We start from the raw sequence: 17,067 nt of genomic DNA, 5'->3' as shown, positions 1-17,067 counted from the left end.
GATCAGACCAGGAAATTGAGCATATTATACAAGTGATATAGCTCAAAGAGCCTCAACGTTGAACCTCACATTAACAAATCAATAAAGTTTTTTTAAGAGGACTTATTTTTATTAGGCCATCGTGGATTCAGCCGGGACCACAATGGAGCGGCCGGGTCGTGAGGGACAGAACCCGACATATCCGGAACAGACCACCCTAAAATATTGCCGAAATTTTTTGACTCCTCCGGATTTGTTCTAAAGTCCCCCCAAGCAGTGGGCTAACGCTTTACCAGTTCGTCCATCCCGCAGTCTATTGAAAAATGTCTTATCGAAATCGAAAAATAGAATTTGGAAACAGAGCACATTCAATGTTTCAAACATTGCTTTATTTATTATTTTTGCAAAACTGATAAGAATAACAAAAACTTTATTATTATTATTATTATTATTACAAAGTATTACATAGATATTTCATATTTTACAACTCTACAAAGTTATAGCCTAACAGCTTTAACTCGATATTTCAATTCTCGTTAGATAACTGATATTGCTGACTATATATATCAGTGATATTTACATCATATTTATTGAAACACATAGATTAAACAATTGATAAAATAAACATTTATAGATTAGCGGAATATTTTTAGTTATTTTTCGCTTAATATCATCCGTTAATTTTGTAAATAAAAAGAGGGGAAATAGAATCATGAATTATCACCCAATACTGATCATATCTATATTTGCAAAGGCGTTAAAAAAATTATTACGTATAAGTCAATTAATTTGTAAACTTCTAATATATAAGTTTTAGCTCGATAATAACAGGAGCTGAACAATTTATTGATAGCAAATATTTTTTAAATTTATGTAATATAGTGTATTTAATTTCATCTCTTTTCTAAATTTAAAAAAAAAAAATTTATACAATTTCAATAATAAGAGACATCCCATAACAATATAATAGGTTGCTTAGATGTTTTATGAAATAAATAATACATCTCAATGTTGTAAAACTAAACATGGAATTCCCAAAAGACTCAATTATAACTCTAATATGGTTTAACTTATTAAGGATATTTTTTATGTAATATCTGGACGATCGTTGTAAATCTTTCTCAATTTACAATGATCATCCAGTTATTATTTCCAATGATCGTAAGAGAATTGAAAATAAAACAGCAACTAATTCTCTAAAACTTGCTAGCAGGTACTTATAAAACTTACTATTAATTATTAGTTATCAATTATTGTTATATCATTTAATAGAATCGGTTCTCATCTAGTCCCATCTTATCAAATATCTATTGGAACTTATTATTGATAAAAATGAGTAAACAAAATATTTGAAGATAATCATAGCTGCATACTGAACAACATTAACATTCGCTCGGCAAGGTTAACTAGATTTTTACAGAAAAATCATAAATAAAAAGTGTACAAATAAAACTGTATATCTAGTAGAGAGAATTCAAGCCTCAGTTGTTTGAATATGACTAAGTTTATATACACTAGAAATTACTTATTTATTCATCAGTAGGCATAGGCCTAATGATAAATAAATAAGCAATATAGGTCCTACACTAGAGTTTATGCCCTACTTAGGCTTACATTTATTCATTTTTTTTTGTTTGTTTGTTTTAATGACAGGACCTGAAAGGTCTAAAAAATATATATTGTGCATGCCTGTGCTGTATAAATAAATAAATGTCTTTAATCATAGGTCTATGATGCTATAAAAAAAAACCCGAACCATAAAAAACAATTCGCCATATTAATATTCAACAACGACCAATGATTGACCACCATTCACATCAATGCCATGTCATTTTCAACAGTATTCGCCTGAAAAAACATATTTTGTGAAAGACGTGAATGTTTAATGTGTTTGGACATTGACATAAACATTTAGTCAAAGACATCATTGTGATTTTACTTTGGCCATTCACGTAATTGAACAGACATCATTTTACGTTCCACACCACTGACCGTAACATGTATACTTGGTGATCCATTTTAATCAGTCCACTGGACTAATTTAAAAAGTATACTGTACATCCTACATGGAAAATCATTAAACAAAACTGTTAAACTTCAATGACGCCTCAAAATGGGGCTATCGGTTTCATTAAATAGACGGCGCTACAATCTCAGAAAACAGAATAAACTTTATTTACTTAAATGGGAATCCTCATTTTTTTATTGCACATTATGATTCTACATCAAAAACGAACGTTTATCTAAAGCATTTTTTCGAAAAATGCACTTACCAGAAATTATGAGCGTTTGAAGTTTAATGTAGCCACCACACCATGCACGCATGAATGAATATTTGTGAAGTTCATTGAAAAAAGAAGAAAAAATGGTCAAAAAATCATCATTATTATTTGTTGGAATCGAGATCAATATCTTTTTATTACAAGTTTAATGACCAACATGCTGTAGCACTAGTTTTTTTTATTAGTTTATTATTCGAAAAAAAAACAATCATCAATGATCAAACAATCATTTTTTTAGCATTTTCTTTTCTCGGTAAACGTTACAGATATTCACAGATTCATGCGTGCATGGTATGGAGGGCCGCACAAAAGTTCAAACGCTCATAACTTGTGATAAGTGCATCTTTCGAAAAAATGTTTTAGATAAAAGTTTGTTTTTAATGTACTCGTAGAATCATAATGTGCAGTAAAAAAAAAAAAAAGAAAATGAAGTTGATCCTGTTTTCATCCATGGGCGTAGCCAGGAAGGGGCATGAGTGGGCACGGCCCCCCAGTTAACCTGGTGCCCCTCCCCAGAAAATTACAGCCTCTACTAGGCCCCTCATAACAAAACCCTGGCTACGCCAATGTTTTCACCGATTGTAGCACCATATATGATGAAACCGATAGTTCCATCTTAAAGTCTAACATCTTTGATTTAATGATTTGTTTTACTTTGTAAAATGAATATATATATATAGTGTGAGAGACAACAACCTACAGAGTATATAATACAGACAATCTATGATAAATTCCTTTGGTTCACTGATCGGATTAGATTCCGAGTCCCTCAGAGAGGCAGGCCGATGTCTTTACCCCCTCGGCCATCTTCTCTCACACCCGGCCGCCCCGTTTTGATCCTTTCTTAACTCATAATGGGCTTGCTAAAAAAAGTCCTCTTAGTAGCCAAAGGGAGAAAAGAGTTTAAAGAAAAGTTATTTAATTTTAAAAAAACAATTAATAATGTTTTAAATAATTTTGATTCGATTAATATTTAGATCACATTTTTATATACGATTATTCATTACTATACTTTCATAATATTTAGGCTACTATTTTATTTGATTACAGCTAGTCGATGTGGAGTTTGTCATCTTAAAATATACGAGTTTAAACTTTGATATATGTGTCAATAACATCGATAATAACATAATCTGAAAAAAGTTTTTACTCATATTTGTTTATAATTTCTATGATAAAAAGAATCTTATTAACATAAAAAATATAAAATCATGATTTTAACTTATTATGTATAGTATAACTACGATATAAAAAATATAAATAATAAAATATTTTATGAATTAAAAATTAAATATGTAATAAAATTTTTAAAATATATTAAAATCATACATAATAGCCATAAATTTACTATTATTTTAATTTTTGTTCTTATGAAAACTGAACAAAAGAGGTAGAGAGCGCTTCTTAGATACGCCATGTTTTTCCTATAAATGGAAACAATGGATGTCTAACGCTGGTGTTTGCGTATGTTGTAAATAATGGGTTGTTTCGTTTATCTCTAAACGTACGTATTTCTTATTATATCGTAAAAATGAATGAATCGTCACGTTTATTAGACGATCAGGAAAATCGTCGCTGTTCGTACGGTTCAAACAATCCACAAACGTTTATTAGTTCACAAACTGAATCAAATGATGTTGTTTATCAGCAGGTACAAAACAAATTAAAAAATAAATTAAAATACTTTTTAATGAATCCAATTGAAAAATGGAGGACGAAAGGAAAAATTCCTTGGAAGTTAGGTTTACAAGTTGTCAAGATCATCATCATTACTGTACAACTTGGATTATTTGGAAGTGATAATTATAAATACGAACTACAAAAGTATAATACAGAAGTGTCGTTTCGTCACATATTTCTTAAAGATTGGAAAGCTGGAAGAGATAATGTTGTTTATCCACCGTCGTTTGGTGCATATGCAGTTTATACTAAATCCGAATTCTTTGACAGTATCAATTTTGTGATCGATAAACATTCGTCAATTAATCTGTCATCCGTAGGATCGTTCAGATATGACACAGATCATGGTGAAATTTCTTCAATTACATTATGTAAAATTCAGTATCGGAGTAGCGAGATATGGTCGTTCAATTCGACTGTCGTCTTCGACACGAGTACGGAACGATTGTGTTTAGAAATCTTACCGATTTATCCTGCGGGTGATCCTCGATGGCACACGTTCTCAATAGAGAAGTATATTAAGGAGAAAAATTTTTCTATCAATTTTGATAGTTTGTTAAACGTTAAGTTAAATTTCTCCCTGAATGCAATTTATCTAAAACCGGCAAGCATATCTGACGTTCCGGACTGTTATAAACTACATATATTCGTTAATTATGATAATAGTAAACATGATGGACAAATGGTTGTTTCGCTGGATATGTCTGCAGTAAAAGGAGATTGTCGTCTTAATGTCAAAAATGATTATAAATACATATATGCATTTAGACAGCTGTTGAATGCGATTGTTATAATTGTTTGTGTGTTGTCATTGATTTTGTGTGTCCGTTCTCTTTATAGGGCACAAATTTTGAGAAGAAAAATAGTTCAGTGTTTTAATAGATGTTATGGAAAAATTCTACCTTTTGAAGAACAGGTTCAGTTTATTGACTTATGGTATGTTATGATAATTATAAATGATATTCTTATAATAATAGGATCTGCTATTAAAATAGAACTTGAACATAAAACAATAGAAGGCGATCAGTATGATAATTGTTCCATTTTTCTTGGAACTGGTAATTTACTTGTATGGGCTGGAGTATTACGTTATTTAGGATTTTTCAAAAAATATAACATTTTAATCTTAACTATTAAACGTGCTTTGCCAAATGTAATGCGCTTTATGCTTTGTGCTATTCTTTTATATAGTGGATTTTGTTTCTGTGGTTGGTTAGTATTAGGTCCTTACCATATTAAATTTCAATCTCTCAGCAGTACTTCAGAATGTCTTTTTTCTATGATGAATGGTGATGATTTATTTGCAACATTTGCTATTATTAACACACAAAATTCATTAATCTGGTGGTTTAGTCGTTTTTATCTTTATCTTTTTATCAGTCTTTTTATTTATGTTGTTATTTCTCTTTTTATATCGGTTATAATGGACTCATATGAAACCATTAAGGAAGTTTACACAGGAGAGATTCCAAAATCTGAATTACAGTTATTATAAATGATGAAAATATATCTAAATCTTTGTAATTATATAATTACTATACACTGTTAATTTATCTGACATTTAGGTTTTAACAAAAATCTAAACTTTAATATACAGTATATAATTTTAAGTAATTTATCTAAATTTTAAAATGTCACCAATAGATCTGAAATATTGCATTTATGATTTATTTCAGTAGATGAAATTGTTAGCTTACTTATTTTACAATAAATCAAGACTGATGTGACTTTTTTTTAGTCCTGACATACTGCTTTTATGTATTATTATTTTACACCTTTAGTAACCTGGTATGCATGTAATGTTTGAAAGCTTTTAACAATATTATATTCAGATTAATTAGAAATTACAACTAGTAGTTTTATCATTTGCTCTTCTTGATATTACTGAAGAGGTGATAAAGTGATTTGAAATTTATCATATGTAAACATTTCAAAATTGCATTTATTTTAAAATATATTTCTATGTATAGATCTGTTGTTTTTTATTTCATATTTATTTTCTAATCTCTACTAGAGTAAATTTTAACAAGTCAAAAATTTTTTTATTATTTTAAAACATAATTTTAATATAAGCTATAGGCCTACTTAATTATGTTTGAAAATAAAAAAAAAAGAATATTTAATAATTTCAAAGTCTTTAAGTATGAAATTATTGATATAACATGTTTTAAATATGTATAAAATGCATGTACAAAACAAACAAGTCTGAAAAATTATCATATAAAACATAAATCATTATATATTTTTATATACAACAATTATTTATTTTTACATAACTAATATAAAACTTATGTTTATGAATAATTGAAAGAAATATTTTTAAATTAGACAAAGATAAAAATTTTTATAGAGCCAGTAAAATATGACATTGAGAATAGTAGTAATTATTACATATGTGAATATCTTTAAATCAAGTTAAATGCATACAATTTTATTATTAAGTTATATGATTTTAAATTGAACTAGTACAATTAGTATTATTTCATTTCTAGAGATGTTAAATTAGAGGAAAGTTAGATATTTTTAAATTAATTTAGTTGCATTAATTTTCACTAATATCTTTATAAAATAGTTTCTGTCAATCTTATTTTATTTTAACATAAAATTAGTTATGTCTGAAATATATATATACAGACATATATACATACCATTGAAACATTTAAATTAATTGCAGGATAGAGATGATGATAAATAAAACACTTCTTTCTTGAAAGTTTGGTTTTATGTATTTATAGATTTATTCATAATACTTTAAAAGTATTGTTGATAAATTTGTAGATCTATACATAACAATGAGATGATAATGGATGTTTTCAAAATTTAATTTATAATTTTGAGTTAATGTTAATATTTTTAAAAAAAGATTAAAACAATTCATATGGAAAATTTTTTATGTATTTGCAAATTAAAATTATTTTAATATATCTCTGATATCTGAATTTTGCATGAATGAACATTTTAATAAAACTACTAACTGTATTTGCTGTATAATATGTAATATATTCTGTATATATATTTTAATTACATATATACATAAAAAAATATAATGACAACTAATAACAATTTTATTTTAATGAATTTTTAAAATATGTAATAAGTGTGATTAGTATATTTAAATGGATATAAAGTAATTAATGTTCTAAAAATTAACTGAAATTGTAAATTGTTGTATTATTTATCTATTTGATGTCACAGCCTCCTCAGCTTGTATGTACCTGTACATATATATAAACAGATTAGATTTGTCATTTATATTTACCCTATTACAGGTATCCCTTGATTAACGCAATTAATTAATCCCTCAATGCTACTTTATATATCAAAATTGTGTTAATCAAATACAGCATCCATGTTAAGTAAATACAGCTGGTAAAGCTACATCAATTAAAACTTCTGCTGTATATATAAAGGGATTGCCACAATTAATTTTGCACATTAATCAAATCCCATGTTAAACAAGGGATACTTGTATATTATAGTCAATGTTCTTTGTGTTTCTTTCTTGTATTCAATGTTGCATTTAATTAGCCATTTGTACTTAATGCAAATATTAATACAATATTCAATATAACATTAAGATTTATACCACAGGTGCACAACTTAAAAGTTGCCTTGAGAACTGCATTACCTTAAATTGGTTATAAATAACCAGGAGTGTGATGATATGCACTCAAATGAATATCAAACAATTATTTATAGGAAATTCCAAGAGTATGAACTTATGTTGAACTCAAATTGATTTAAATTAAATAAAATTAAATGCATAATACCAATGCATCTATGACTATTTGATTAAACTTAACAAAAAAATTTTTACCAACACAAAGCAGCAGGTCATGTGCATGTGAAGACTATAAGCTGTATGTTGTGCACCTGTGGTTTTTTCCCTCTCAGTGCCTTGGGCACTAAGGACTTTTACCATATCTATTGTTGATTCAGCCAGGCCCACAATGGGAACAACCAGGTGGTGAGAGATGAGGCTCAACATATCTATAAAATAAAAAAAAGATATATAGGATAGACTGCTTATGAAAAATTCCTGGGGTTAATCACCCAGATTTAATTCCTGGTCTCCCAAAATGGTAACCTGATGCCTTAACCACCTCGCCATCTGGCCATCCCTGTGCATTCCTGATTTAGACTATTCTATAATCTAAATTGTAATGTTTATGAAATTACTCATGAATAAGATGTTCTTTAAAAGTGATATATTTGCAATTGTTCAAAATTTAGGTGTTATGCAGACAATTACAGTATATAAAAAAATTATTTGATCTTTGAGTTTTTTATTTAATCATATGGTTAATATTTTATAATGTATTTCATCTCATCTCATTCCAGGAGCAATAATAAAATTTTAATCAAACAATTTGTTCAAAATTGTGTCATATTTAAATAATTTTTGTTAGATAAAAAAAAAGTTTTATTCCTTAAATATTAAATTCTTACACTATAATTTTATTTAAAACATCAGAATATTATCAATACAGGAAATCCTCATTAGTTCAAAATTCAACGGACGAAATAATTATGACTTCAAATTACCAAGTTTGAATTATCCGAGATTTACATATATCTGTAAAATATGCAAATACTGTAATATGTAACTGATGTAATTTATTAAGCAAACGGAGTATGGATACCTATACGTAACGCCTATTTTCGTTAATTAAAGTAAATAATAATAATAATGTATAAATGTGAAGATAAACAGCACGTATCCAGTGAGAACTTCAGGTGACCAGAAAGGTTTTATAAGAAGTAAAGCAGAGTTCCTCGAAATGTAACCCAAAAAGTCTCCCAAATGTAATAGCCTAGAGCTCTTCATATACTGTGTTTCAATATGTTACATGTAGCCCAATCTTTCAATCCCGAAACCCAGTCGTATTTTATGAGCTAAGAGAAAAAAAAGATAGGTAATGGGTAGGGTGATACCCAAAAATGTATTACTGTAAAAACAAAGCCGTATTGACCAGATTAGAGTTGTTCTCTTACAGCATGGAAGAGGCACTTGGATCTAAACGAACGAGTTAACATATGCATACTCATATAACAGTTCGAGTATAATTTTCACTTCGAATTTCGAACTAACTGAATTCTCTAACATGAAAATTTCTATATCCCCGGTTGGGACAACAGTTACGAACTAAGGGAATTTCGAACTATCCAAGTTCGAATTAATGAGGATTTCTTGTAAATTATTAATCATTTAAGCGAAATTCAAATATTTAGTATAAGCATGGTTTGTACAGTCAGTGTTCCCAACCGTTCGTAAATAAATGTCGCTACATTTTAAAATAAAAGTCTGATTTCGCAACAGATATTTTGAAAAGACGCTACTTTGTACCTACTCAATAAACAACAAATTTCCAAATCGTTGAAAGGCTTTACTACAAAACAAATTCATTGATACAATAGAAGAAAAGTTGTACACATAATAGTTGTGTTAAAAATCAATTAACAATAAATAATCGAATTGTTAACATGAACAATAATATAATTATAATACTACATATATAGCAAAAATAGAAAAACGAAAAATAATAATAGGTTTTAAAACAAACCTCAATCGGTGTCGCTTTCGTCTTTTTTTAAATGAATACTGTACATAGTTTTGTTAATTTTTTAAAATGTTCTTGAGTAATTTTGTAATTAGTAAAACACGCATTTTTATTATATAACTCAATTTTAATTCTTAACAATGTCAAAGTTAAATTAATTCCATGACGATTTCTTTCTTTGGTTTTAATGTCAGTCAACGTTGAAAATACATGTTCCACATCAGCATTTCTATGTGGAATAATTAAGACATTTTGTGCCACATGTACAATGTTTTTAAACATTGTACATTACATGTGGCACAAAGTGTCTTAATACTCGTCGTTGAAATTTTTTATTTTAGCTATTCGGGTCCATAAATCACAAGTATTATCAGGGGCTTCATCAAATTTTAAACAAAGTTTAATTTTTTGTATTCATTTTCAAGTGTGTCGACAATAATGTCAATTCTCATAATTTCAGTAATTGATTTTAAATTGCATATTTTATTAACATTACAAATATTATTTTTATCAAAAATCTAAATTTTTATTTAAAAAACGGTTTGTAATTGGAAGTCTTTTAAACGCTTCCTTCACTCATTGCTTTCTGGTAAAACTAGACATTTCAAAAAAATAATTCTATATACTCTTCAAAGACTGCGTAGATTTGCACTATAGACTCTAGTATACCTTTTAAACACAGCCGTTTATTGCTAATATTCGAACGTTTTCGGTTATTTTTAATAACCTTTCTCAAGAACAGTTATATTCGAATGCGGTCGTAAAAATTTGAACACGTCGCCAATCGAAAACGAGCTTTTGAACAAAAAGCTTCAAAAGCTCGTTTTCGATTGGCGACGTGTTCAAATTTTTACGACCGCATTCGAATATAACTGTTCTTGAGAAAGGTTATTAAAAATAACCGAAAACGTTCGAATATTAGCAATAAACGGCTGTGTTTAAAAGGTATACTAGAGTCTATAGTAAAAAAAATAATTCATTGTCAGTATTACTTAAATCATTAATCAGTGCTCTTATGGTTACCTCAACATTAATTTTTTCGAAAGCAATAGATTATGTGGATTATATACATTAAATGTTTCAATAATATCATCATAAGTAGATAATACTTTGATAAAATTAGAGGGAAATAATAAAACGAATGCTTTCTATGTAAAGATGAGATATTAAAGACTTCGTGTTGGAAGAAGGCATTAAACTCGTTGAATATAGATAATATAAATTTAAAAAATAATAAATAAGCTTTAACATGAGGATTCTGCATTTAATTAAAAATAAACTGACATTGTTTGGTTTTTTTCCTTCAAATTCTGCGACTCGAAAAACTTCAAACAACGCCATTGATCTATTATACGTAATACACATGGCAGATATGTGTTCTTTTGAAACTTCATGGTCCGATAAAATAACTAATTAATCTCCAATTTTGCAAACCAGTTATTATTTTAGATTTTGATGTTGAAAAGAGTTTGCAAGAGTTGCAGTAAACACTTTTGCTTTTTTGAAAATATCAGCGAAACTCTCTTTTCCATAAATTTATTTCATTTCTTTCTGTAAAAATAATCATAAGAAAGTCCTTGGTAATACACTCCATCTCTGTCTTTATACACTGGTTTGAAAGTCTCTATATTCCTAATACTTTGGGACTAAAATTGTATTCGGAAGTTACCATGTTTTCAATTTAGCAATGTAAAAAAAAAAAAAAATCCCCGGACAGATTTATTTTTGTTACAAAATGTTACCTTTACAGATTCCTAGCTCTGCACACTGTCGAAAATCTAGAAATACAGTTTTGTATATCGAAATAATATTAGTCGTTGCTAGAGAACGCTATAGAGAAAAATCTGTAAATTTAAATTTCTCAAAAAATAAATGAATAAATTTCAAAAGTCTCTACTTTTGGCTGATTTGTCTGCGGTCGCCGCTACGTCGCTACATTCTTCTAAAAGTCGCTATTGTGGCGACAAGTCGCCACGGTTGGGAACACTGTGTACAGTGGTGATATTCAAAATAGTTAACAAAGGGTTCGCTAGCAGAAAATTTTTCCCTGACAATCACCGACAAACGAAATGGAAGTTTTGGCTAGAAACAAATACAATACCTTTTCTTGCGATATATCTAATAGTCAGTGGCATATTTGGAACGGGCCCTGGGCGAAGACCAGGTAACAATAGTATATTAGTGCTGTCGACTTTTTTTTAGTTTTTATTTTTTTAGGCAGAGAAATTTTTTACCCCGAATGACACTGCTGACAATAGACAGATGTCATAATCTCTCGAAATACAATATCCTTTTTATTTCGCTGTCCATAGCCCGACACGTGTTCCACAGCCATCTTGTATTATCTTGCGCGCGTGAGATTGTGGTATCTCTCTTATGACTGGATCTAGTTTCAAGAACTCTCTTGAATCGATCACGATTAAACCTCGTTTCGGTCGAGAGAGATCGCACCAAGACATAGTCCCCGACCTTGCTCACAATCTAGATTGAAATGCTCGGTGCGAACGGGATATAGGCTCCAGTTTAGTAGTATTACAGAGTATAATACGTATATTTTAATATATTTAAAAAAAAAAGCAAAACTACTGAGAAATGTTCCGTATGTTTAACAAGGTTCGGAAAACTGAAAATTTTAACAACGGGTTCGGCCGAACCTGTGCGAACCCGCTGAATATCACCATTGACTGTGTACAGTATAAACCTTGAGGAACGGACCAATGATAATAAGCAAGAAAAATTTCTTATTGTTTCCTTTTTTCTTTTTTCTTTTTTTTTTTTTTTTTTTTTTTTTTTGTCCTTTGAGGAGTGTATTGCTATTCGCTTTTACTCCGAAGAGAAGAGAGATAGGAGAGAGATCACAAGGCGACAGAAGAGCTGGCCTTATGGAAGACGGCCGGAAGAGACACGAAAGGAGATAGAATGCCTTCCGGGAGGACTTTAATGGAGAGCTGGTCCCTATTTAGGCGTCATCTGCAAGGAGAAAACCCGGAAAACTTCAAGCTGCCAGCTTGTCCAATCGAGGCGTGAACCCACAACCGAACTTCCCAGTGTTTAGGGTCTGGTCACTGCTGCTATGAGTGGAGACACAGTCCACTCGGCCACTGGTGGGCCATTGTTCACCTTGAGTGGGTATGAAAAATAAGATGTACCGGTACGTGTTGTATATGGCAGTGTTTTTCAACCTTTTTCTCATCGCCGACCGGTAAAATTATGGATAATATTATGTGGACCAGTAATTATACACTCCTATCAATTATGCTTATTTATTATGCTTGCATATGCTTATCTAGAGTTACTGTAATTTGTTACGTACAGTAACTCTACATTACTATTTAATTAATGTCATCTGTAATTAAATGTGCCAGTGTCATTACAGTCAAATATTTTTCTACGAGCCGGTGCTGGAAAACATTACTATACTCCTGTGATCGAAAAATAACGGAAATGGTTCAATAAAACGCAAAATTTGAATTTTTTAATCAAAATTTATTTTGTCGCCTTAATCTTCTCCCACTGCAATGCACTTATGCCAATGTTTTTTCCAATTTTCAAAACATGCTTTAAAGTCGTTTTCGTGAAACCCCTTTAGGACTTTCAGTGAAATTTGGTTTTATGGCATCAATCGACTCAAAACGGCGACCACAAAGCGGAAAGTTTAGTCGAGGAAACAGAAAAAAGTTACACGGTGCCATATCGGATGAATATGGAGCTTGCATATTTGTTAAACTTTTAGCTAAAATCTAATATGACGATTTTAGTCTGATATTTGATTGATGCCGAGCTGATCCGTTGCATGTAATGTGATGTGATGTGTTTGTATTTGACATGACGGTTCATCAAGGCTCGGTACAGTGCAGCAAAACGCAATTATGAAACGCATGTGCTCTGCACAGGAGACCTTGAGAGAGTGCGCTGTATGCAAGTAGCTTTGTTTACTTTTTTACCGAAACACAACACGGCATATACGCAGGCACAGAGGCGTACCGAGGGGGGTGTTTGGGGCGGTCCGCCCCGGGTGTCACCCGTTCAGGGGTGGCACCCGGTGCGTGTAGGGGTGACACCCGACTGTGAAAAAATAAGTCGCGAAATAAACCTTGACAACGCGCTTTAACATTAAGTCATGGAAAGTTTTTTTTTTAACTCTTTCCGCCCTGTGGGCACTAAGAGGGCCTCTTTTAGAAGGCCCATTATGGGTTCGGCCAGGCCCACAATGGGGCGACCGGGTGGTGAGGGACAGGGCCCGACATATCCGAACGGACCACCCCCGAAAAATTCCTGGGGATTATTCGACCCGTTCGGATTCGATCCCGGGTCCCCCAGAGCGGTAGGCTGCCACCTTCACCGCTCGGCCATCCGGCCGTCTCATGGAAAGTTCGACCGACTCAACAACCCATGACTAAAAAAAGAAAAAAAAAGAAAAAAGGTCAACGGATTCACGCTAGTCAATCCGTTGACTTTTTTTCTTTAACCTATGTGATGATATCGCTTATTCGATGTAGTGTTTAAGTTTGCTCGAGTGCGGGCATATTACAATTCAATAATCCTATACTGTTTTATAAAACAGTTAAGAAGGGTGACACCCACGGTATGACTTGGGGTGACACTACGATATCCGCCCCGGGTGTCACCCATGCTAGCTACGCCACTGCGCATGCAGTAGAGATTATTATAGTGTATTATTATTACAATGAATAAAATGTTTCTTTTATTTACAATATTTTTTCCTTCAATTTATGTGTCCTCCTTTTCATTATAAAAAAGTTGGTCACCTTATTTATACACAAAACAAGCGTTTATTTGCAAAGAACAACAGAAGATGTACGGATTGCTGGTAGATATCTATGAAAGTCTAGCCAAAAAACAACAGCAACCCCTTGCATGCACGCAGTTTTAACGAACCATTCCCGATACTTTTTGATCAAGTAGTAAAATGGATGTTGAAATTTGTTTGGATTTTTAGATATACGCCCTTAAATTTTAATCTTTCACTTGTATGTATTTCGAAATATTTTATTATTATTATTATATAAAGTCACTACTGAAATGATTTTTTTAAATAGCTAAATATGTTCAGATTAATATATTTGAATTTATTTTTCATCTAAAAACCTATAAATTAACATAATCAATTAAATTATTTAGTGATTGTTGTAATTTTTATACGAATGTGATTTTAAGGTACCCACAGTTGTACAATATAATTGACAAGTCTTCTATATATGGGTATACAAATATTCACGAGATCGAATATTGTCAATAAAGTATTATCTTATTAATTATTATTGCTTTACTGTCCTTTATTTCCTTATTATATATTTTGTAAACGTGGGCATTAATTACTAATAGGACAATTATACTGGTTTTAAGCTACCTGCAGCCTTATTAAGCTACCTGGTAGCTTAATAAAAAAAAAGTCTGTTTTCTTTAAAAACTTTTTCCTCAATTCTTGTGTAAAAGCTTAAAACCAGTATAATTGTCCTATTAATAATTAATGTCCACGTTGACAAAATATATACAGTAATACCTCGACTTACGCGAACCCGGAGTTACGTGATTTTTAAATTTCGTCGATTCGTCTTTTGTTTGAGCGCCACGCAACTCTTGATTACTCACTTCCCCACACTATTATTCAGCTTACATGTTCGGACGTGTCGCGTGGAATCGACGCATAGCTACAATTTATTTTGTGTTATTTATTTCTGTGTTTGTTATATCTACGGAGACTTGAGAGACTCTACTATGTCATCCAAACGAAGTAGAACTGATTCTTCTGCATCAAACAAGAAAAGAAAAACTTTATCTTTGGAATGTAAAGTTAACATTATTAAAGACTTCGATACAAAAATGAAAAAGGCTTACAAAGTTTAGAAAATATAGACTCCAACGAAGAGCGCATTTCTTCTACAAAACGAGAAATAAAAAAATTATTAGCATGCTACGAGGAAATTTTGCGGGAGAAAAAAATCTTTGAGCTGTCAGACGAATTTGTTAGATTTTATGAAGCCTTCTAGATTAAAATAAGGCTGCGTTTCTTTATGCAGCGACAGTGTATCGAAATGACGTCACGAGCAGTGTTGGCCAATTAGAAACCAGTTTCAGTGTGTCGCTGTAAAGCGCTTCTCGAGCGCTGCATAAAGAAACGCGGCCTAACTTCAGTTTACGATTTTAATAATATAATTTGTCATACATGTGTATTATCTAAGATTTTATTACACATTTTTTCTAAATTATTGTTTTTTTTTTAGTCTCCGGCTCCAATTAAAAATAATTTGTATGTATTTATACGCAAAATTATACCTCGACTTACGCGAATTCGACTTACGCGGTTATCGCTCGGTCCCACCTATCGCGTAAGTTCGGGGTATTACTGTAATAAAGTATTATCTGTTTTGCATTCTAGTTAACCTTTTAAGTAAATGAGATCCTGAATTTCTGATCTGTTCTCTGTATGCTCGAACACAGACTACTGTGCATTCCCTTTTGTGGTGTCGTCATTTCTGTGACATGACAGAAATATTCAGACGTTTTCTGTTTCAATCAATCAGTGTTGAAATATTGAAAATTATGTTTTATCGACTGTCAATTCAATGATCAATTCCAGTCACCTTGAAAATAAATACACCTGAAATATTTTAAACCATTCTAAAAATATTGTACATTGTAACTTTTATTAAAATATAATCATTATAATATATAATATAATAGTATATTATAATATATTATAATACAATATATAGTATGAATATATCAACATAATACAATCACTCTTAAAATATTTTAAACATCACTAAAAATTTTGAATATAATGTAAACAGCTTGCAATATTGAAGATTTGTCAATTATGTTGAACGTCTGTAGGTGCCTTTAGCGATAATATAAACACATGTAAACGTATGTAATGTAGTATATTAGCGAGGTTGCGCCCAAAATTTTCAACGCGAAAACGTGAACGCCGGACGTTCAGCGCCGCCTTCCTGTAAGCCTAAAGTTTGACAATGGAGTTTGGAACGTCAGTGGAATCATGCTCGACGATTCAAACGCCGTTGTCAAACTTCTAGATTTACAGGAAAGTGACACTGTACGTACGTCCGACGTTCACGTTTACGTGTTGAAAACTTCATTCGCAACTTCGCTACTAACTTAAAATGGCAACGTGTTATTAATGGGGAGGCTACGTCCATACTAAATCAATCAGTTAGAAAACAGAACATAGAAACCATTACACTAATTTCACAAACACCTAACTTTTTGCTAAGCTTAAAATTCGATTTTTACTAACGTTTTCAACCTATTAATATAGGCCAGTGATTCTCAAACTTTTTCGATCCACCGCCCCCTTTGTTCCATAAATTTATACCCAACGCCCCCCGTGTGTGAAAGAATTGGAAATATTCTTAGGAAAACTTTTGTATGAATCTCACACTTTGTGCCCTTACCGTACATTGTTCTCGACATCTGGAAACCATTAAATGCAATGTTTCCTCTTATCCGTTTGGCAGAGGAAAGGGAACTTTTACCTTTGATCATCGTTTAGTACCCTTCCTCCAGCGCCCCCCTAGATTTGC

General features: G+C 31.1%; 1 protein-coding gene across 1 annotated transcript; it reads left to right on the top strand.

Annotated features, from left to right (window-relative positions):
• Positions 1-3,684: 3,684 nt before the first annotated feature.
• LOC136978962 (mucolipin-3-like) lies at positions 3,685-5,910 on the top strand. The gene has a single exon (XM_067274827.1). It carries the CDS (start codon positions 3,793-3,795, stop codon positions 5,434-5,436), a length of 1,644 nt encoding a protein of 547 aa, XP_067130928.1. The 5' UTR covers positions 3,685-3,792; the 3' UTR covers positions 5,437-5,910.
• Positions 5,911-17,067: the final 11,157 nt, after the last annotated feature.

The sequence above is a fragment of the Centruroides vittatus genome, unplaced genomic scaffold (assembly GCF_030686945.1).
Source record: "Centruroides vittatus isolate TY-2023 unplaced genomic scaffold, ASM3068694v2 contig_1154, whole genome shotgun sequence".
Lineage (NCBI taxonomy): Eukaryota > Metazoa > Arthropoda > Arachnida > Scorpiones > Buthidae > Centruroides > Centruroides vittatus.
Note: the sequence above shows the minus strand (reverse complement) of the source record. Positions and strands in the feature narration are given on the sequence as shown.